Source organism: Chionomys nivalis, chromosome 14 (assembly GCF_950005125.1).
Source record: "Chionomys nivalis chromosome 14, mChiNiv1.1, whole genome shotgun sequence".
NCBI lineage: Eukaryota > Metazoa > Chordata > Mammalia > Rodentia > Cricetidae > Chionomys > Chionomys nivalis.
In genome coordinates, this window is record NC_080099.1 from 12236887 (window position 1) to 12258501 (window position 21615).

General features: G+C 43.9%; 2 protein-coding genes across 6 annotated transcripts in view; one reads left to right on the plus strand and one right to left on the minus strand.

The window, feature by feature from the left end:
• Dym (dymeclin) overlaps nt 1-13609 on the minus strand; it is a 312012-nt gene extending 298403 nt beyond the window's left edge. For 3 of the 5 annotated variants that reach the window (XM_057789035.1, XM_057789036.1, XM_057789032.1), the window contains exons 1-2: nt 13340-13609; nt 9644-9782 (exon numbers count right to left, since the gene is read on the minus strand). The gene's annotated coding sequence lies outside the window, so the exon portion shown is untranslated. Of the gene's footprint in view, nt 1-9643; nt 9783-13115; nt 13274-13339 lie in introns of those variants that run through there. The other 2 variants (XM_057789033.1, XM_057789034.1) reach the window with 2 other exon arrangements.
• Nucleotides 13610-14830: 1221 nt separating this feature from the next.
• Nucleotides 14831-15952, plus strand: LOC130886717 (heterogeneous nuclear ribonucleoproteins C1/C2-like). Its single transcript, XM_057788799.1, has one exon. It carries the CDS (start codon nt 14979-14981, stop codon nt 15864-15866), a length of 888 nt encoding a protein of 295 aa, XP_057644782.1. The 5' UTR covers nt 14831-14978; the 3' UTR covers nt 15867-15952.
• The last annotated feature ends 5663 nt before the right edge of the window (nt 15953-21615 follow it).

A 21615-nucleotide genomic window follows, 5' to 3' on the forward strand; every position in this document is an offset into this window, starting at 1 on the left:
ATGGACTAAACTCTGAAAGTGTAGGCAAGTCCACAGTTAAATGCTTTCTTTTATAAGGGTTATCTTGGTCATGATGTCTCTTTACAGCAGCAGAAGAGTGACTTAGAAGTTGGTACCAGGGACTGGGGTACTGCTGTGACAGGCCTGGCCATGCTGTTTGTTGGAGGAATATAAAAGATTTGGGGAGGCCGGGCGGTGGTGGCGCACGCCTTTAATCCCAGCACTTGGGAGGCAGAGGCAGGTGGATCTCTGTGAGTTCGAGGCCAGCCTGGTCTACAAAGGGAGTTCCAGGACAGGCTCCAAAGCTACAGAGAAACCCTGTCTCGAAAAACCAAAAAAAAAAAAAAAAAAAAAAAAAAAAAAAAAGATTTGGGGGCTTTGGACCAGAAAAGCAGCTGGAAGCTTTAAACAGGGCTTAGCAGCCATCCTAGAAGCACGGACGACACGGAAGACAGTGCCGAGAGCAATTTGAACTGTGGGGGCCCAGCTCAAGGAGTTTCAGGGGGAAAGAGTATTAGTAAGTACTCTAGAGACCATTTTTGTGATACTTGAAGCAAAGAATGTTGTTGGGACCAATTGGAGTCCTAGTCTTGCCTTGCCTAGAGGATCAGAGGATGGGATTTTCACCTGTTGGCCACTGACTGCAGGGTATTTAAGTCTCCACGGTGCTATTAAAGAAGGGCTTTTGTACCAGTGATTGGAGGTCCGTGTGTCTGTCTGTCTCTGTGTGTGTTTCCTCAACCTCCAGCCTCTTGCCCGAAGCTCACGAACTGGATTCTAGAGAATAGTGTGCGGCGGCAGGGGTCGGGGGTGAGGGGGTGCAGGGTGAGGCAGAATGTGGCTACCTTTTGCCCTTGTCCTAAAAACCTGCCTGAGGCTAAACTGCAGAGTTTTTGATTAATGGCTTTGGTAGAGTTTTCAAGGTAGCCCAGTAGTGACTCTGTCCTGTGGTTATTAGTAACCACTCTTTCTCTGATCTATAATGAAACCTATCTGCACAGATTGTGAACCACTGCTTTAGAGTCAAGATAAAAAGGAGGTTGCAGACTCCCTCCAAGGCTAAGGGAAGTCAGAGACCAGGCATGTGTCAGGGGTGTCCCTGGATGGATGCCTAGAGGGACCACCGAGTGAAGCTGTAAGGGTAAAACTCAGATTGTTTTAGACCCTAAGATGTTAGAGATGCCAGACCATGAGATACCTACTAGAGCTGCTGACAGGGGATAGGACCAGTCAAAGAGAGAAGTGTATTGCAATCAATAAAGCTGAAAGGAATTGGAGATCTGAAGAACATTTTGGCATCAGACATGAAGATGCAGCTTGGGAGTTTGCCATGCTGGTTTTTGGTCTTGCAATGGTCCAGTATTTCCTCACATGCTTCCTTTCACCCCTTTAGGAATGGTAATGCATATTATGTACCACTGTATGTTGGAAGTATGTGATCTGGTTTTTTATTTTGATTTTACAGGGAATTATAGTTCCTTGAGTCTCTGAAGAGACCTTGAACTCTGGACTTACTTTTAAACAGTACTATAATTGTTATAGTCAAATATATAGGTTCATATATTTGAATGTTTAGTTACCAAAGAGTAGCATATTTGAAAGGATTAGAAGGATTAGGAGGTGTGGCCTTATTAGAGGATGAGGGTCACTGAAGGTAGACTTTGAGGTTTCAAAACTCTTGCCAAGCCCAGTATTCATCTGTCTCTGTCTCTTTCTCTCTATACCTAGGGATATGGATATAGAACTCTCAGCTACTTCTCCAGCACCATGTCTGCTGATCACTACCATGCTCCCCACCATGGTAATAATGAACTAACCTCTGAAACTAAGCGAACCCACAATAAATGCTTTCTTTTATAAGAGCTGCCTTGGTCATGGTATCCCTTCACATCAATAGAACAGTGACTAAGACATATCCTAATTAACTCAAGCAAAACCAACAAAGAAGGAGTAAAGTCAAACAGGGGTAGGATCTTATCAATACACACAAACATTCTAGTTCTTCTACAAGACTCAGAGCTTGCCTATAAGAAACAATGGTCCAAAAGTGGTTACTTTTAAAGAATGGGACTAAGAGTCAGCAACATGCGACCTAGCAAAGGCAACTCTACCAAGCCCAACCACCCAAGCTTGGTCCCCAGGACTCACACATGCAAAGAGAGAACCAACTCTCCCCTTGCTGTCCTCTAACATCAAGACTTGCATAGTGGCATATGTGTGCCCCCACACACAAACATACAACAATAAAGATATAAACTGCATCTTAAATTATCTTTAAAGAAGCCGAAGCCGGGCGGTGGTGGCGCACGCCTTTAATCCCAGCACTCGGGAGGCAGAGGCAGGCAGATCTCTGTGAGTTTGAGACCAGCCTGGTCTACAAGAGCTAGTTCCAGGACAGGCTCCAAAACCACAGAGAAACCCTGTCTCGAAAAAAAAAACCAAAATAAAAAAAAACAAAAAAAAAAAAAAAAAGGGGCTGGAGAGATGGCTCAGTGGTTAAGAGCATTGCCTGCTCTTCCAAAGGTCCTGAGTTCAATTCCCAGCAACCACATGGTGGCTCACAACCATCTGTAATGAGGTCTGGCGCCCTCTTCTGGCCTGCAGGCATACAAGCAGACAGAATATTGTGTAATAAATAAATAAATAAATAAATAAATAAATATTTAAAAAAAACAAAATAAAAAATAAAGAAGCCGAACGGTGGGCTGGAGAGATGGCTCAGAGGTTAAGAGCACTGACTGCTCTTCCAGAGGTCCTGAGTTCAATTCCCAGCAACCACATGGTGGCTCACAACCATCTGTAATGAGGTCTGGTACCCTCTTCTGATCTGCAGGCATACATGGAGGCTGAACACTGTGTACATAAAAAATAAATAAATCTTTAAAAAAAAAAAAGAAGCCAAATGGTGGTGGCACATGTCTTTAATCCCAGCACTCAGGAGGCAGAGGCAGGCAGATCTCTGAGTTTGAGGCCAGCCTGGTCTACAAGGGCTAGTTCTAATACAGGCTCCAAAGCTACAGAGAACCCTTTCGAAAAGCCGGAAAAAAAAATATCTTTAAAGAACAGAGCTGGAGTCAGGCATGGTGATCACTTTTAATATCAGAACTTGGAGGCAGAGGCAACTCAGATTTCTGAGTTCCAGGTCATCCACAGCCACATAGTGAGACCCTGTCTCAAAAAAAGAAAAAAAAAAAAGTTAAGAAAGAAAGAAAAGACAATCTGTAGAATTGGAGAAAGAAAATTTATTCTGTCCTTCTGTACTGTTTAACTTCCCCCAACAATAAACATGCTATCATTTAAATTTTAAAAAGAAGGGAAACCTCGTGTTCTCTGTCTGCTCTCCTAATAGGAGAACCCAATGTGCTCCAGGCTTGTGCCAGTGTCTCTGATAACTGAAGGCTGTATACTTAGTCTTGACTTCTCAGTCAAAATTCAATCATAAATCTTTACTTAATGGACATCTGGACATTTTGATTTGATGTCTGGCTCTCAAATAAAATATTTACATTGAATCCATCACTGTACCACCAAATAAGGAGCCACTTTAAAAGGCAGTGCTTCTACCAATGCTATCACCATTCTTGGCTCATATTTCACTTACACAGCCAAGCATTCACTCCTGCAAGGACTGTTACAGACGCACAACTAGGCAGGAAGGTGACAACTAAGAAGAAAAAGTAACAAAACCAGGTCCCTGCCACTAATGAACAAAGCCCCTTTTTTTTGGAAAAGGGAAAATATTTGTGCTGTCCTTGTTACATATGGTAACATCAAACTGAGCCTGGCTCCCATTAAATAATTCGCTTGAAACATGAAGAGAAGATGCATGCAGTCTGCACTTTAAATGGGGGGCTAACGTAACACTTTTCTACCTGTGTAAATTATAGATCCTTAATTCATGCACCCTGTGGGAGCTCAATAAAGATTTATTAAACTGAAAAATAAAATAAATAAATTTTAAAAGAGGGCTGGAGAGGTGGCTCATCGATTAAGAACACTGACTGTTCTGCCAGAGGACCAGGGTTCAATTCCCAGCATGGCAGTTCACAACTGTCTGTAACTCCAAGATCAGACACCCTCACATAGAGATACACACAGGCAAAATGCCAATGCACATAAAATAATAAAAAACAAAATACTGATGCAAAAGACAGAAAGTCAATAGATTAGGGTAAATGACTATGCTGGAGTTATTTCTATCCAAGAAGCTATGGAAATACGAAAGAATTTGAGGTCGAGTATATACAATGGCACTTGCAATTAACCAAATTATTTCCCTTTCTTTCTCCCACTTTTCTTTTTCTTTCTTTCTTTCTTTCTTTCTTTCTTTCTTTCTTTCTTTCTTTCTTTCTTTCTCTAATTTGAGGCAAAGAGATGGCTCAATGGTTAAAAGTATCCCTGCTTTTGCAGAGAACGTAGGTTTAGTTCCCAGTAACCACAACAAGCAGTTCACAACCACCTGTAACTTCTGTTCCAGGGGATCCAATGCCATATTTTAGCCTCCACCAGCACCTACACGCACACCCAGACGTACATAAAATAATAAAATTTTTTAACATAAATATATTTTCTGTGTGTGCATATGGGAGAAGAACACGTGCCATGAAGATGTGACCCCAGCTACACTAAAGAGAAATCTCATAGCTGGACCAGGTGACTAGAGAAACAGACAATGGTCACTAACCAAAGAACACCAAGGGCTCATGGAATGATGGGAAAGTCTCTGAAAGACTGTTCCAAGTGCTATGTTACCATTCACCCAGCAAATGAAAATAAGACAGGCAATGGAGGCGTTCAAGGGAATCAAGGTGGAAGTCTTAAGAAGTCAGAGCGACACCTTTAATCCCAGCACTCAGGAGGCAGAGGCAGGCCGATCTCTGAGTTCAAGGTCAGCCTGGTATATAAGAGTGAGTTCCAGGTTAGTCAGGGCTATACAGAGAAATCCTGTCTCAAAAAAACAAAAATAAGTAAATCAATAAATAAAATAAAAAGATGTAGGCCGACAGAGACAAGAGCAGGGAGTGTGTATCCTAACCAGTGCTGCTAAGGAAACCCCAACCTGAGTGTCTGCCAAAAGAGACACCAACACGAAGAGAGTCAGTTCACCCCATGGAACCCTGGGAAGATTACAGAATGTAGACAAGGAACCATGAAATCAAACCAGGTGAATGGCTGCCTGTGGGACCTTGTCCATGGGACCAGCGCTGACTGCAAGGTGGGAGGGCAGTGAGGTAGAAGATGAACGCGGGGGGAAAGCCTGCTCGTTAAACAGTCACACAATAGGTTTCCCAGCCTCTGAGGAGAGGATTGGAAGATTCAACTCCAGAGAATCCAATGGCAATCCAGGACCCAAGGATCAAGGATTCTCTCCCCCAGGATGCTTTAACAATTGCTTACCCACCCTTACAGCAATGCCTCTAACAGGCTGGGTGTGGAGGCGAACGCCTTTAATTGTAGCACTCCAAAGGCAGAGGCAGGTGGATCTCTGTGAGTTCAAGGCCAACTTGGTCTACCGAGCAAGTTCTCAAGTCCCAGGACAGTTATGGCAGTTACACAGAGACCCTGTCTTGAAAAAGAAGGGGAAAAAAAGCCTCTAACATGAAATAGAGATGCCAAAACAAACCAGAGAAAGGACTCACAGAAAGCAGATTGATCTGAGAGAAAATTTAAGTTAACATGCTCCAAGAGATAATAAAGCTCGGTAGTCACAGTAACAACAGGAAACCTAATTCATTACCTGCTATGTCCCTTAAGCCCTATGCTGTACTGCAAACACACAGACTCATTTACTCTTCATTATCCAGTGAGGTGGGACTGGCTCTCACTGCCTGGCTCAAGGAGAGCAAATTGTAGGACTCGGGTCAAATCTAGCCAGCTGCCTAAATAACAACTTTTAAGTGGCTACCAAAAAAATCAATGAATACTTTTATGACATGAAATGAAAATGTCGGTGCCCATGAGAAAGTCTTATTACAACACTACCGTGGTCCTTTGCTTACAAAGCTTTTCCTGCCACGCACACGCAACGTCCCAGACCGTTTCTACTGCTACTCCACACAGCACAAGCTTCCAAGATGCACATACCTCAGTCGCACTTCAGGGCCAGGCGCAGTGGCTCATGTCCATAAGCCCAGCACATGGGAGACTGAGGCAGGAGGACTGTTTCAAGTGTGAGGTCAGGCTGGACACACAGAGTCTCTGACTAGTCTGCCTATAGAATGAGAGTGTCTCACAAACACAAAAACAGGAAAGTCAAACATCTTTATTATTTTTAACTATGTATACATGCACATGAGTGCAGGTGCCATGGAGGAGGCCAGAGTATAAGAACTGGAGGCCACAGTATAAGAACGTCTAAAATTATGGGCAACTTGTGAGCCTCCAGGTATGAGTGCTGGGAACTGAAGTCCTCTGCAAAACCAGTACAGGCTTTTAACCAATGAGCCATCTCTCTAGCCCCTTTAACAATTCTTAAATTTTATTTATGTGCACTGTGTATGTGAGTGTATGTAACATATGTCAGAATGCCTTGAAATGGAGTTATAGGCAGTTGTGAGCTGCCCGATATGGGACTGGGATATGAACTTGGGTCCTCGAGAAGAGATAGAAGTGATGGTGCATGCCCTCAAACCCAGCACTCAGGAGGCAGAGGCAGGAAGATCTCTATGAGTTCGAGGCCAGCCTGGTCTACACAGAGAGTTCCAGGACAGCCACGGCTGCATAGTGTGACCCTGTCTCAAATGAAAAAACAAAACAAAGCCGGGCGGTGGTGGCGCACGCCTTTAATCCCAGCACTCGGGAGGCAGAGGCAGGCAGATCTCTGTGAGTTCGAGACCAGCCTGGTCTACAAGAGCTAGTTCCAGGACAGTCTCCAAAACCACAGAGAAACCTTGTCTCGAAAAACCAAAAAAAAAAAAAAAAAAAGAAAAGAAAAAAGAAAAAACAAAACAAAAAAATTAGAAGTGCTTTTAAAGGCTAAGCTGTCCCTCCAACACATCTCTTATCTTACTTAATGTCAGGCATTTAACTGCTACTAGCACTGTAGCTATCTACCAGAAGAACACAACACAGCAAGCTTTGCAAGACTAAGCATTCACCGGAATTCCCTAACCTGTACTGCCACACAGTGCTCAGGAGGGAGAGCAGGGATGAGCAAACCAGACCATTTCAAACAAAGCACCTCATCACTCACAATGTCCTCCCAAAAATAACATGGGAAAATGAGGCCACAAGCAAATTAGATCTCAAAATGGTTCATCTGATAGCCAAGTAAAGAAAGACATGTATAAATGCTGAGTCAATCAAACTGTATTGCATTTTAGAAGCCAAGAACTGTGTCCAGAGAAAAATCTAGTATTTGACTTAAATTTAATATTTAAAGTGAAAACAGTTATTCAAAAAAAGAAAAAAATAGTCTACGTGGAATAGTGATAGTTGTGATTATTTTCAAAAAATGCCGGAAAATATTAACCAGAGTAGCTGGTGCTTGCTACCAAGCCTGATGGCTTGCGTGTGGTCCCTGGAACCCACTGGCAGGAGGAGAGAAGTGACTCTTGCAAGGTGTCCTGACCGCCACAGGAACACACCAATCAAAAGCTAGATAAAAGAAAGGAAAGAGAGAAGGCAGCCTGCACTAGCATCTGTAAAGATGTGACTGACTGACAGACCGTGGTGGGTACGGTGGAACGAAGAGAACCTGAACAAACTTACAATCCCTGAAGAAATGCAAGATGTACAAACTCTGCAGGGTCTTGATATTATGTCCTTGGAACTCAGCCAAAGCATTTGAAGGCCCAAGTGCTTCACAGAAAACCCCTATCGACATATAGTCACTGTTCCAGCCCCCAATACTAACAATTCTTTACTACCAATAACAACAAAAAAAAAAAAAAAAAAAAAAGGGCCTTTCTAACCAGGCATATTCCTGTCTAACTAGAAGATACATTAGCATCTCCTAAGTAGACAGACAGTTCTTGGCACTCCTTTCCCCGCTGCTTCAATATCTTAGCTCCAACTCCAGCAGTCCTCCTCCTGAACCCAAACATCAAGGTCTATGTCCCAGGAATGACGGCCCCAAGACAATGGATTGCCATATCTCCAGACTCCATCCTGTGAGAGACACATTAGTCACATGCTAAAGCTACCATGCTCCAGGTCAAAACCCTAATCCTAACAGATACAGGAGGCTTTGAAAGGATAAGAAAAAGGGTAGAGGACTGATCGCCTGAGATATTTTGAAGGAAGAGTTGTCAGAAATGTCTCTCATTCAAGTACTAACCAGACCCCACCCTGCTTAGCTTCTGACATCAGCCAAGATTGGATGTGTTTAGGGTGTTATGTCCATAGATGAGTTTTCATGATTGCAATCCCCACACTGGGGACTGAGGCAGCTGTTGCAAAATTGGAATAAGGTTCTGCTACACAGTGAAAACCTGTCTCCAAAAATAAAATAAAATAAAATAAAATTTAATGGCAAACTCACCCCAAAAGAAATGTACTGCCTTTAATCCCAGCACTTGGGAGGCAGAGGCAGGTGGATCTCTGTGAGTTCGAGACCAGCCTGGTCTACAAGAGCTAGTTCCAGGACAGGCTCCAAAACCACAGAGAAACCCTGTCTCGAAAAACTTAAAAAAAAAAAAAAAAGAAAGAAATGTACTATCGGCGGGGGTGCTGCAGAGATGGCTCAGTGATTAAGAACACTGGCTGCTCTTCCAGAAGAACAGGGTTCTGTTCCTCATACCCACATCGCAGCTCACACCCCTCTATGACCAGGTCCAGGGAAATCTGATGCCGCCCTCTTCTGGCCTCCCCAGCACTGCATGATCATGGTATACAAGCATACATGCAAACTGAACTCCATATACAGTAAATAAATAAAATCTCAAAAAAAATATTTTAAAGAAATATACTATTCTATGACAAAGGAAAGATCTGACAGCCACTTCTGAAGAACAATTTTGAAAGAATTCAATAAAACTGGCAAGGCGTGGTGGCACACAACTTTGGTTCCAGCATTTGGGAGGCATAGGCATAAAAATCTCTATGAGCTCAAGGCCAGGCTGGTCTACATCCAGGCCAGCCAGAGCTATACAGTAAGACTTTGTCTCAAAAAATTATTATTATTATTACTATTATTATTACAAAAACTTCAAAAATCTAAAAGAAAGGAAAAGACTAAGTGTTCTGGTAAAGAAGACTTAATAAAATCATTTCCAATTTTCTAAATTAGTTCAATCTAGAAATAAATAATATAAAGACGACCTACAAACTATTTACCAGCACATTAAGTTCAGAAATTAAACTCCACTTTAAAAATAAAAGACTATGCAGGGTGGTGGTGGCACACACCTTTAATGCCAACACTCAGCAGGCAGATCCCTTCATCTGAAGCCAACCTGGTCTACAAAGTGAGTTCCTGGACAGCCAGGGCTACCCAGAGAAACCCTGTCTCCAAACCCCTCCTCCCCCCCCAAAATCGCCACTGCCTCACTGTGAAAAGATACACTAAGGCATGCCACCATTAGAGAGCCAGATGCCTCACACCCAAGGCCAGGAGACTTCCACAGCTCGTTAGCAATGTGGAACAGGAAGGAGAGGAGCAAATGCCACCTTGTCACTCTGCTTTCTGGCCCACAGCACTCACCCAAATACAGCTGAGTCACAGTCCTTGAGAAAGAACTTCAAGTCCAAATCTCCCAGTAGATCAAATTTTCTCTCACTCTTTAAGAGCCTTCTTTTCTTGCTGAATTAGGAGTGTCTGGGAGAACCCTTGTCTTCTCACCCTGTGCATGAAAACCAACACCACCACAGAGAGAGAGAGAGAGAGAGAAAATTCTGATTACAAGTATCTAACATTTTAAAAACATAATAAAGAGGCCAAAAGGAATAGCCTGGGCTATGTATAGTCAGACCCTATTACGGAAGGAGAGGGGAGAAAAGGGAAGGGAGGAGAGGGAACAAGGAAGGAGAAATGTCACATGGTATTAGATGGCTTTATGCTTACTCACTTTTGGAGCTCTCATTTGCCAAAGTGACACTGTAAGGGCCACAGGTGTTTCTCAGCACTTGTTTACAGTCACTGACAAGTCCCAGGCACGGCCTCTCTGCTCTAGCCAGCCCATCATCTGCAACCGAACTTAAGTCTCAGCAAAATATTCTAAAGCGTGCCGAGATTGACAGAATAAAGCCTCCAAAGGCGTCCACATTTGGAGTCTTCTGCGTAACTCAAGATAATGTTACCTCCAAAAGGGACAGCCACAAAAGCAGGCATGGTGGCTCAAGCCTGTAATCCAGCACTTCAGAGGCTGAGGCATAAGATCTTTTAGTTCAAGGGAAGTGGAGAGACTTCAGAGAGGTGACTGAATTAAGGACAAAGAAAGTGGGGGCTAGGAAGACGCTGTCGGTGCAGTACTTAGCACACATACACAACCCAACCTCAGCTCTCCACACTCATGCAAAATCAATAATAACAGCAATAATAATCTCTAAAAAGGCAACACGATATGAAATTAACCTGGATTATCCATATGTAACATATTATCCATATCACTTATGGATCCTTATGTGAAGGAGTTGCCTTTAGCCCCAGCTCTCAGGAGAGAGAGGCAGGTGGGTCTCTCAGCCTGGTCTACATAGTTCTAGGACGGCCAGGGCTACAGAGAAACCCTGTCTTAGAAAAGAAAAAAAAAAGAGTGAGTCAATGTCACAATATTTTATTTATTGTTTCACAAAGAATGAGCCATACTGATAGTTCAAAGCAGAACTTAAAGGACAGCAGGAGCTACTGGAGAAGCAGGAGACACTATGGTTTCTTGTTATTTCAGGGAAAGGAGTTTATTCTGAAGCCATTTTGAATGACCAAGGCCTGGAACACAGATTCAGGTCATCCCAAAATCCATGCTTCAATGTGGGACGACACTACATATTTCAAGTGAAACATGGATGTGTTTCTACTACTCAGGCCTCTCCTCTCAGACGGAAACCAAGGGCAGCAGGGCTCCAGCTCTGGCCCAGCCTAGAGCCCCGGCAGCGCACTCAATAAGCTATTCTTCTACAAAAGGAGATAAAACCTAAAAAGATGCCAACTTTTAAAAACAAGGTCCTTGTAAATATTAATGACAGTGTGAAGTTAATATTATAAGCATGCCGGCAGTATGGGACGGAGACCAATCTCCTGCAGGTATTACTGAAATGCTATAGTTACAATTACTTTAAGATAACAATGAGGGGCCAGGCAGTGATGACGCACGCCTTTAATCCCAGCACTTGGGAGGCAGAGGCAGGTGGATCTCTGTGAGTTCGAGACCAGCCTGGTCTACAAGAGCTAGTTCCAGGACAGGCTCCAAAACCACAGAGAAACCCTGTCTCGAAAAACCAAAAAAAAAAAAAGATAACAATGAGGTGTGCTGGAGAAATGGTTCAGTGGTTAAGAGCACTGACTGCTCTTCCAGAGGACCCAGGTTCAATTCCCAGCACCCACATGACACCTCACAGGTCTGTAACTCCAGGATCCAACACCCTTGCACAGACATACATGCAGGAAAAACACTAACGTGAACAAAATAAAAATAAATTATATATATATAAAAAAGATAACTATGAGGGAGAACAGGCTTGCATGGAAAGACAGACAGAACTAAACTGGCATTGTTAGAGTGGGTAATGGTATGTGAATACATTATCTTAGTTCAATATTTGTTCTTTTTTTTCTTCCTCATGATGCTGAGAATCAAACCTAGGGCCTTGTGCATGCCAGGTAAGGATTCTACCACTTATACAACCTGAATGGTTCTCACCCTGTGGGTTGTAACCCCTTAGGGAGGATCAAACGGCCCTTTCACAGAGGTCACCTAAGAACATCGGAAAACACAGATAAGTTACATTACGATTCATAACAGTAGCAAAATTGCAGTTATGAAGTAGCAGTGAAAACAATTTTATGGTTGGGGGACACCACATTAAGAACTGTATTTAAAGGTCACAGCATTAGGAAGGTTGAGAACCACTACTCCACTTTTTTCTCAACCTTTCCACAAAGCAACAAGACCTTGACCAAAACAAACAAAAAGGAGTGTTATAACACATTTCTTTTTGATTTTTCAAGACAGGGTTTCTCTGTGTAGCCCTGGCTTTCCTGTAACTCACTCTGCAGTCCAGGTTGGCCTCGAACTCAGGGATCCGCCTGTCTCTGCCTCCAGTGCTAGGATAAACCACTGTCGGGCTAACACAGACTTCTCAATAGCTCAATCCCCTTCCTATTAACATTGTCCTATATCAATTCTCTGTGTCTTAATAACCTTGCAACTTGTTTCATCAATTATACTTGGGTCTCAACTCCTTCTGCCCTACATACTAACTTTATAAGCTTAACCAAGTACCCCGACCTCTAAAATGCCCGTTCTTCATCTTCCAGATGAGGATATTCATTCTTGCCCAGTTTCTCTGGGTTGCCAAGATTATCTAAAATGAAAACTTCAGAGCAGGGCAGTCATTCTAGAGACCCACAAACTTCATCCTCCGCAGCTACCATTCACCCATCTGACAGATAGTCTTCCTCGACTGAGCCCTCAACTCAGGCACAAACATCTGGTTCTGGTAAAACTACACTGCTCCCCACCACCTCCACTCCTATTTTCTCACTTCCCTGCCCAGCATCTCCTCTCTAGACCTTCAAGGATCCCGCTTCCTCTGTCCCCAGCCAGTCTTTGCTAGCCCCATTACTTACAATCATGCCCTCGCTGTTGTTCAGTACTTTCTTTCACCCCCTTTATCGCTCTACTTCCCTCAAACCCCACTTTGGACCCTTTTCACCCTTCAACGAACACCCAATGACTCAAGCAAATCCACCAAGGCAGAAAACAAACTGATGGTTGCAGGGTGTGAAGGGGAGAAGGAACGACTGCTAATGGGTACAGAGCTCTTTCGAGGAGGTAAATAATGTGGGATTGCTGTAAGGCGATGTGAAGAGACTAAAAGCTAGTGAGCTGTACTTTAGTGGTACTTCCAAAGCATGCATTTTACAGTACAGAATGATATTGCCAATAAAAGTGTGTCTGTCAGACGCGCAACACGCTACTGCTCGCCCTGCCCATCACACGCCCATTTGTCCAGCCAACCTCGGCGAGTGTCCGGAAGCTCCCGTCGTTCCGGCAACCCCTAGGTCCCCGCGGGCCGGTCGGGGGTCCAGTTCACTTGGTTCTGCACACCCGGGCGCCGAGGGGTCGCCGAGCTCAGGGCAGCCCCGGAGCGACCCGACCTTCGGGGGCCGCAGCCCTCCGGCGCGCGGTCGGTCACCTCAGGCTCAGTCCCCGCGGGGCGGTGCCCTGTCAGGGAAGCCCACCTGTGTCGGCCGCGCAGTCTCCCCTTCCAACCGCGGAGGGCGGGCGAGCGGGCAGCAGGGAAGCGGGTGCGCGGGCGCACAGCGGCCCGGGTGTGATCGCCGGCTCAGGGCTCCATGGTTCCGCCGCTCAGCGGCTCCGGCTTCGGCTCCCGCTGCGCCCCGATCGCAGAGATGTCGGTGCGGAGTCGCGGGGGCTACGGTGAGAAGAGGGAAGCGGCTGAGGACGCGGATAGGGACTGAACGGCCGGGCGCGCGCCAGCAGCAGGCGGTCCCGTGGCACGCCGGACGCGTGGGCTTCTGGGAAATGCAGTCCTTCTGCCGTTCCGCCCTCCCAGCGTCTCCCGGGCAACCACATAGCCACGTGGCAAAGTGCAGCCGCCCCAAACTCTAGGCTCCGGGGAGCGAAAGAGTACCTGAACTGGTAATTTGAGTTTAATACCCCTGTTAATTCCTGCTGGATAACCACACCAACGTCAACATTGCAGGTTCTGAAGAACTGAAAAATAAAACATTTTTAACAGAAAGATCAGGACGAGTCTCACCAGAGTGAGAATCAATGTTGTGTAGTACCAAAAGTATGGTATTTGTCTGAGAGGCTAAAGGAGGATTGTTCAGAGTTCAAGGCCAGCGTGAACAGCATACTGCATACTGAATGACAAGTCAGTCACAGCTGCAAAGCAAAACCCTGTCTCAAAACAAAACAAAATAGTATGGAATTTGAGCCTGTAATCCTAGTACTTGAATGATGAAGGTCATTCTGTTATGTAAGGGTGTTGGCCAGCCTACATGAAACCCGTCTAATAGAAAAATATGGAATTTTAAGTCAAATGACCTGAAGTTACCAAATTAACACCCTTGAGTATTAACCTATCCTCATCTAAAGTACGTACATAATTGTAGCCATTGCAGTGATAACCATTCACATTATGGACTGTTTCCTATGTGCTATTAACTGATATTTTATTTTCTACGTAACCCTACGAAACAGCTGTCACTATTACTTCCATTATATAATCGCCATGTGCCAGCATTCTCTGTAAAGTGCTGTACAAATATTAGACTTTACTTTTACATTATTTATTTACTGGGAGGGGCAAGTGCATGCCATGGCACAAGTGTGCAGAATAGAGGACAGCTTACGGGAGCTGATTTTCTCCTACACACATGGCTCCTCGAATGGATTCAGGCGACCGGGATTGGCAGCGAGCACCTTCTCCCTCTGAGCCACTTTGCCAGCCTACACAGTCTTTTACAATATTAGCCACTGAGGGCTGGAGGGATGGCTCAGTGGTTAAGAGCACTGACTGTTCTTCCAGATGACCTGAGTTCAATTCCCAGCAACCACATGGTGGCTCACAACCATCTGTAATGAGATCTGGCGCCCTCTTCTGGCCTGCAGGCATACGTGGAGGCAAAAATGTTGTATACATAATAAATAAATATCTTTTTAAAAAAAAAAAAGCAGCATTTTGTGAAGAGACGGAGAGCGAACGGTCGTGCGCTGCCCGCCCGCTGGAGCTTCGGTCTCGGCACGTACCCGCAGCAGTAGCGGCCGTCTCTTCCTCCTCCTTCCTCCCGTGAGATTTTTTTTATCTTCAGCTACATTTCAGCTTTGTGAGAAACTTTATCAACAAAGAAGATGGCCAGCAACGTTACCAACAAGACAGATCCCCGATCCATGAATTCCCGTGTATTCATTGGGAATCTCAATACTCTTGTGGTCAAGAAGTCTGATGTGGAGGCAATCTTTTCAAAGTATGGCAAAATTGTGGGTTGCTCTGTGCATAAGGGCTTTGCCTTTGTCCAATATGTTAACGAAAGGAATGCCCGGGCCGCTGTAGCTGGAGAGGATGGCAGAATGATTGCTGGCCAGGTTTTAGATATTAATCTGGCTGCAGAGCCAAAAGTGAACCGAGGTGTGAAACGATCTGCAGCGGAGATGTACAGTTCCTCATTTGATTTGGACTATGACTTTCAACGGGATTATTATGACAGGATGTACAGTTACCCAGCACGTGTTCCTCCTCCTCCTCCTATTGCTCGAGCGGTGGTGCCTTCTAAACGCCAACGTGTTTCTGGAAACACCTCTCGGAGGGGCAAAAGTGGATTCAATTCGAAGAGTGGACAACGGGGCTCTTCTTCCAAATCCGGAAAATTGAAAGGGGATGACCTTCAGGCCATTAAGAAGGAGCTGACTCAGATAAAACAAAAAGTGGATTCTCTGCTGGAAAGCCTGGAAAAAATTGAAAAAGAACAAAGCAAACAAGCAGACTTGTCCTTCTCCTCCCCAGTAGAGATGAAGAATGAGAAGTCGGAGGAGGAGCAGAGCAGTGCCTCTGTGAAGAAAGACGAGACGAACGTCAAGATGGAGTCTGAGGCTGGCGCAGATGACTCTGCTGAGGAGGGCGACCTGCTGGATGACGATGACAATGAGGATCGAGGGGATGATCAGCTGGAACTGATCAAGGACGATGAAAAAGAAGCTGAGGATGACAGAGACAGCGCCAATGGGGAGGATGACTCCTAAGCACATAGCGGAGTTTAGAGATCTTATCCTGTTATTATTCATTTACCTAGGCGCTTGTGAGAGATGGAAGTAACACCAGATCCTCTCCCCTACTGTCTTCAGCACAGTCTCACTGTTCACCCTCTCCCTTTCCTGTGTTCATTGATTCATAATTGCCTTGCGCCTAGTTCCATTCTCACTTCCTTTGATGCTCCTTAGTAGTTTTGTTAAGTCTTACCCTGTAAGTTTTGCTTTTAATTTTGATACCTCTTTGACTTAACAATAAAAAGATGTATGGTTTTTTTTTTAAAAAAAAAAAAAGCAATATTAGCCACTGAGCTTGCAGAAGAACAGCAAAGCATACTGAAACACAAGGTGCCTGGGGATCTAGCTAATAGGGGAAGGCGCACTTGCCCAACCGTCGTAAAGAATGGCGTAGATGTCTACTTATTTGAAAGCATGTTTGTGAAGATAGACAAGTGAGTCACACCTGTAATCCTAGCAGGTGGGAAGTGAGTCAAGAGGATCAAGGTCGTCCTTGGCTATTCAGTAAGTTCAAGATCAGCCTGGGCTACTTAAGTCCTTCTCTCTTTTGTTTATTTTGGTTTTTGAGTCAGGGTTTCTAGATGTAGCCTGGGATGTCCTGGAACTAGCTCTGTAGAACAGGCTGGCCTCGAACTCACAAAGATCCACCTGCTTCTGCCTCCCAAGTGTTGGAATTAAAAGAATGTCCCTCCACTGTCTGACTGAACTTGTCTTATAAATATCAAAAAATAGGGCTGGGGACACGGCTCAGTGGATAAGGTGCTAGTACGTGTGATGAACTCAGTAGGAATCCCCAGAACTCATGTAAAGCTGTGTGCAGTAATCCCAACTCTCCTAGCGTGAGATGGAGGATGGAGATATAGGATCCACAGAAGCACCTGAACAAGCTAACGTGAAACACACAGTGGCAAACAAGAGACCCTGTCTCAAACAAGATGCAAGGCAAAGACTCCAAGGTTGTCCTCTGTCCTCTACATGTTGACAAAGTACCTTGTCCTGAATACTACCATTTTGACTTCAGACTCCATTTTACCTGTAGGGTGAAACAAAGTTCAAGTTCTCAGGCCCTGAGGGCAGCTGGAGACTTTCTGATTGTTAACCTCCTTAAATAATAGAAATAGTCTGTTATGCATCTTTTAGTTCTCTAAAAAGCATTATGGCTGTTCCTAACAACAAAAAGCACAAATGAATCTGATTGGTTGGACTGAAAAGCTTACATTTTGTGTGGGTTGAAAATGATGGAACACATAGGGAAGACCCCTAATCTTTGAATACTGATTGGTGGAAAAATTGTAATTGTAACTTGGTACAGGTAATTGTGGGTTTTGTGCTTAAATACTTGTTTAAATGGATGTTCTGGGACGCAGTCAGTTCAAGTCTGTACTGTGATCCCTGACCGATCAGTTTCTGTAGTGCTGCCTGGTAATAAATCTTTCTTGGCAGAACTTTTGTGTCTGCTCAGGTTGATTTGGAGTCTTGGACCCACAACACACACCATACCATGCACTTACCTGCATTCACAAACACAAACGTATGCTCACACATCATATACTCAAACACAAAGATCACACACAGAGAGGGGAGAAGGGCGTATAAAAAGAAAAATAAGCTGGGCATGGTGGTACATGTCTTTAATCCTAGCACTCAGGAGGCAGAGACAGGAGGATCTCTCAGTTCGAGATCAGCCTGGTCTACAAAGTGAGATCCAGGACACCCAGGGCTGTTACACTGTTTAAAAACAAACAAACCAAAAAAAAAAAAAAAGTCAGGATATGGAGGCTCATATCTAATTCCCTATTCAGCCAAATAGCGAAGAGAGGGGGTGCCGACATGCTATTTGTTTTCTTCTTTTCCTCTTTTATACTGTATGCCCAGCTCGACAGTGGTGGTGCACATCTTTAATGTCAGAACATGGAAGATAGAGGCAGGCAGAGATCTGAATTTGAGCCAGTCTGGTCTACAGATCAAGTTCCAGGACAGTCAGAGCTACATAAAGAACCTTTCTCAGGAAAAAAAAAAAAATAATCCTTCGATCCATGGAATGGAGCCACCCACATTTAGACCAAGAATTCAGTTAATCCTCTCCAGTTAATCCAGGGCAGTTAATCCTCTCCTGAAACACCTCAACAGACACACGGGGGTATGCCTCAATCTTCTAGGTGATTCTAAATCAAGCCAAATGGACAAAGATAACATACAATCAAGAATTGTTGGCACTGTGCTCTAGACTTGGTCCTGACCTTATGATGCTTAAGGACTCCTGGAGCTGTAGGTTTTACACACATTCAAGATGTACTCAATTACCGTGAAGGAAAACAACAGCTGGCATAGCTCACTTTCAGCCCCAAAGGAATGGCTTTTAAGCAAATAGATTTTGAAAATTAGCTCGTTGAGATTAGCAGATTCAAATCTTCACCAACATCTTCATAATGGAACTTGCATCAGCAGATATAAAGGTACATTCCCACCGCTGTTAAAACTCCTCTGAGCCAACGCTAGGTTATTCCAGAAGTAATACTAAATACCACTGCAACCATTTAGGAATAAATACTTCCCAGTCATCAAATTACCTCGGCTTTGAACTCACGGAACTGTCTGCTGCATCCACCTACTTGATATTGTGCTATGATTTTTGTGAGTGTTCATTCTACTTTCCCCTCTGTTAAAACGGCTAACTTTACCAGATCAGAGAGTGTATTTTGTATGATATTTGTTTTTTTTTTACATTTATTGTGGTTTAATATGTGATTTGAGTCCTGTATATTGAACAGAGAATGCATTTAAAGAAAAGATCAGTCTCTTGTTGTGTCTGTTATAGTTAGGTTACTCACTATGTTGCTCAAGTCTTCTGTGCCCTATCTGATTGTTCTATCCATAGTAGATGGTGGGTTTTGTTGGTTGGTTGGTTGGTTGGTTGGTGGGTAGGTGGGTGGGTGGGTGGGTGGGTTGGTTGGTGGATTGGTTGGTTGGTTGGTTAGTAGTGCTGGAGACCAAATTCAGTAAACACTGGGCAAAACACTCCACCGCTGAGCTGCACCTAAACGGATGCAGTACCAGGATCTCTAGCTATTATTGCAGGAACATTTATCTGTGTTCCAATTTTTTTCAGTATTTGCTTTAGGTACATTGATGGCTTATTATTAGATACAGTCATGTATTTCTTTTGTGATAACCACTGACCTTCAAGATAAATGTTTTCTTTAGGAGGCAAAGGTAGCAGAATTGAAAGCTCAAAGCCAGCCGTGGCTAGTGGCAAACACCCATAACCCTGGCACTTGGGAGTTGGAGGAAAGAGAGTTAGGTGTTCAAAGTCATTCTCAGCTAGCTACAAAGTCAGTTTAGGTGACTTAAGACCCTGTCTCTTAACTAGACTTGGTGGAACAAGTCTTTAATCCCAGCACCAAGAAGGCAGAGGGATCTCTGAGTTCAAGGCCAGACAAAATCTACAAACAGCCAGGGCTACACAAAGAGAAGACTGTCTCAACAAAAGAAAACAAACAAAAACAAAACCCAACCACAAGTCCTAAAAGCGTTGCTTATTCTTGTGTGCCTTGTAAACATACCACCTGCTCAAAAATTAGTGCTTTCTAATTTTCTACTGTGCAAGCAACATGGAGATTGTCCCCAGTTGTCCTCCTGCTCTTTCCTGTTTCACAATACTCTGTGAAAACAACTTAGAGGAAATCTGGAATGCTCAAAGGCAGTGGGAGTTGGGTCTGATGAAACACATCTATAGCCCTAGCTTGGCCAGAATGTGCAATGTCCTAGGTGCAATCCTGAGGACTGCAGAAACAAAAACAAACAAACAACTACAAGCCGAGCATCATTTTAGAATGTCCAGCTGTTGGGCTGGAGAGATGGAATCAAAGGTTAAGAGCACTGGCTGCTCTTCCAGCAGACCTGGGGTCAATTTCCAGCACCCACATACATGGCAACTCACAACTGTCTATAACTCCAGTTCTAGGAATCTGACACCCTCACACCAAATGCACATAAAATTAAATGTCAAGCTGTATTGACTCATATAATAGCCATGATCATGAGGACAGTTCAAAATATGTTACAGTTTCAATGTATATGCCTCTCCAAAATTTGCCCATTAGAACTTAAATCTCAGGGTGATGGTGTTTAGAGGGGAAGCCTTCCAGAGATAACAGTCGGTCACTAACGCTTTTTACAAACAAATCATCTTGGTAAAGATTTGAAAAACTAGAATTGCGTTTGGCGTGGAGTGAGCAGCTATTTGGGACCTCGAGCCAAAGTAAAGATTTATTTTAATCGCATTAGATCATGCTTTATTATAAAGTTCAACTTTAGTTTTGTGTATGGGTATTTTGCCTGCATGTATATCTGTGCACCACTTGTATATCTGGTGCTCAAGACCAGAAAAGGGTATCAGATCCCCTAGAACTGGAGTTATACATGATTATAGGCCACCATATAGGTTCTAGGAATTGAACCTAGGTCTCTAGAAGAGTAGTCAATGCTCTTAAGTGCTGAGATATCTCTCCACCCATGTATTAATTAGGATTTAATTACTTAATAATGATGATGCCAATGTTATTAGGCAAAATGAATGTCCCAGAAGCCAGCAACATGAACTACAGGCTTTATGTAGTTGATAATAACAGATGCTAAATTGATGGTACTGTTTTTTTTTTTTTTAGATTTATGTGTACAAGTGCTTTGCTTGTATGTATGTATGTATGTATGTATGTATGTATGTATGTGCACCACATGCATCCCTGGTGCCAAAGGGATCAGAAGAGGGCAGCAGGTCCAGTTGAACTGGACTTACTGATGGTCATGAGCCACCATGTGTCTGCTGGGAACCAAACTTAGGCCTTCTGCAAAAGCGACAAGTGTTTTTTGTTTTTATTTAAGATTTTTATTTTTTATGTGCATTGGTGTTTTGCCTGCACGTAAGTCTGTGAAGATGCCAGATCATCTAGAACTGGAATTACACAGGTGTGAGTTACCATGGCTGGGAATTGAACCTAAGTCCTCTGGAAGAACAGCCAGTGCTCCCAACCACTGCCCCATCTCTCCAGCCCCACAAGTGTTCTTAACCGCTAAGTCCCGATGGTATTGTTTTCATGAATGGTTCCATAACCAAGGGCCAGAAGCCGGCTCATGGAATTCAGACAGCTTTCTTGGGCAGACAAGCAAATGAAGGAGCAAAGATCTGGAGGGCAGATAGAACGCATCCAGCAAGCCCACCAATACTTTCAAGAGTAGTTTATTGAAGTGCATTGGAAACCAGGTATCATGGTGTAGGCCTTTTAATTTCAGTACTCAGGAGAATGAAGCATGCAGATCAGTGAGTGTGATACCAGCCTGGTTCATATAACAAGTTCCAGGCCAGCCAGACCTACAGAGACTCCGTCTCAAAAAAAAAAAAAAAGAAAAAGAAAGACATTGGAAGTTGGAAACTAGTGAAGCATAAGTGTAGTAGAACATGTACTCAGCATGCCTATGCCCAAGGTCCAGGGTTTAATCTCTAGCATCAACCTCTCCCCCAGAAAACATTGGGAGAATATATAAAAGTATAAAACAGCTAAAAGCCGGAGAGATGGCTTAGTGGTTAAGTATTTCTCTTCCAGAGGACCCAGGTTAAATTCTCAACATCCACATGTCAGCTCACAACTGTAACTCCAGAACTAGGGTATCCATCACCTTCTTCTGGGTTCTTCTGACACCAAGACATACAGGGAGACAAAACACC

Excerpts from the sequence above, each read along its gene's own strand:
- LOC130886717 (XM_057788799.1), top strand. The coding sequence starts at position 14,979 with ATGGCCAGCAACGTTACCAACAAGACAGATCCCCGATCCATGAATTCC.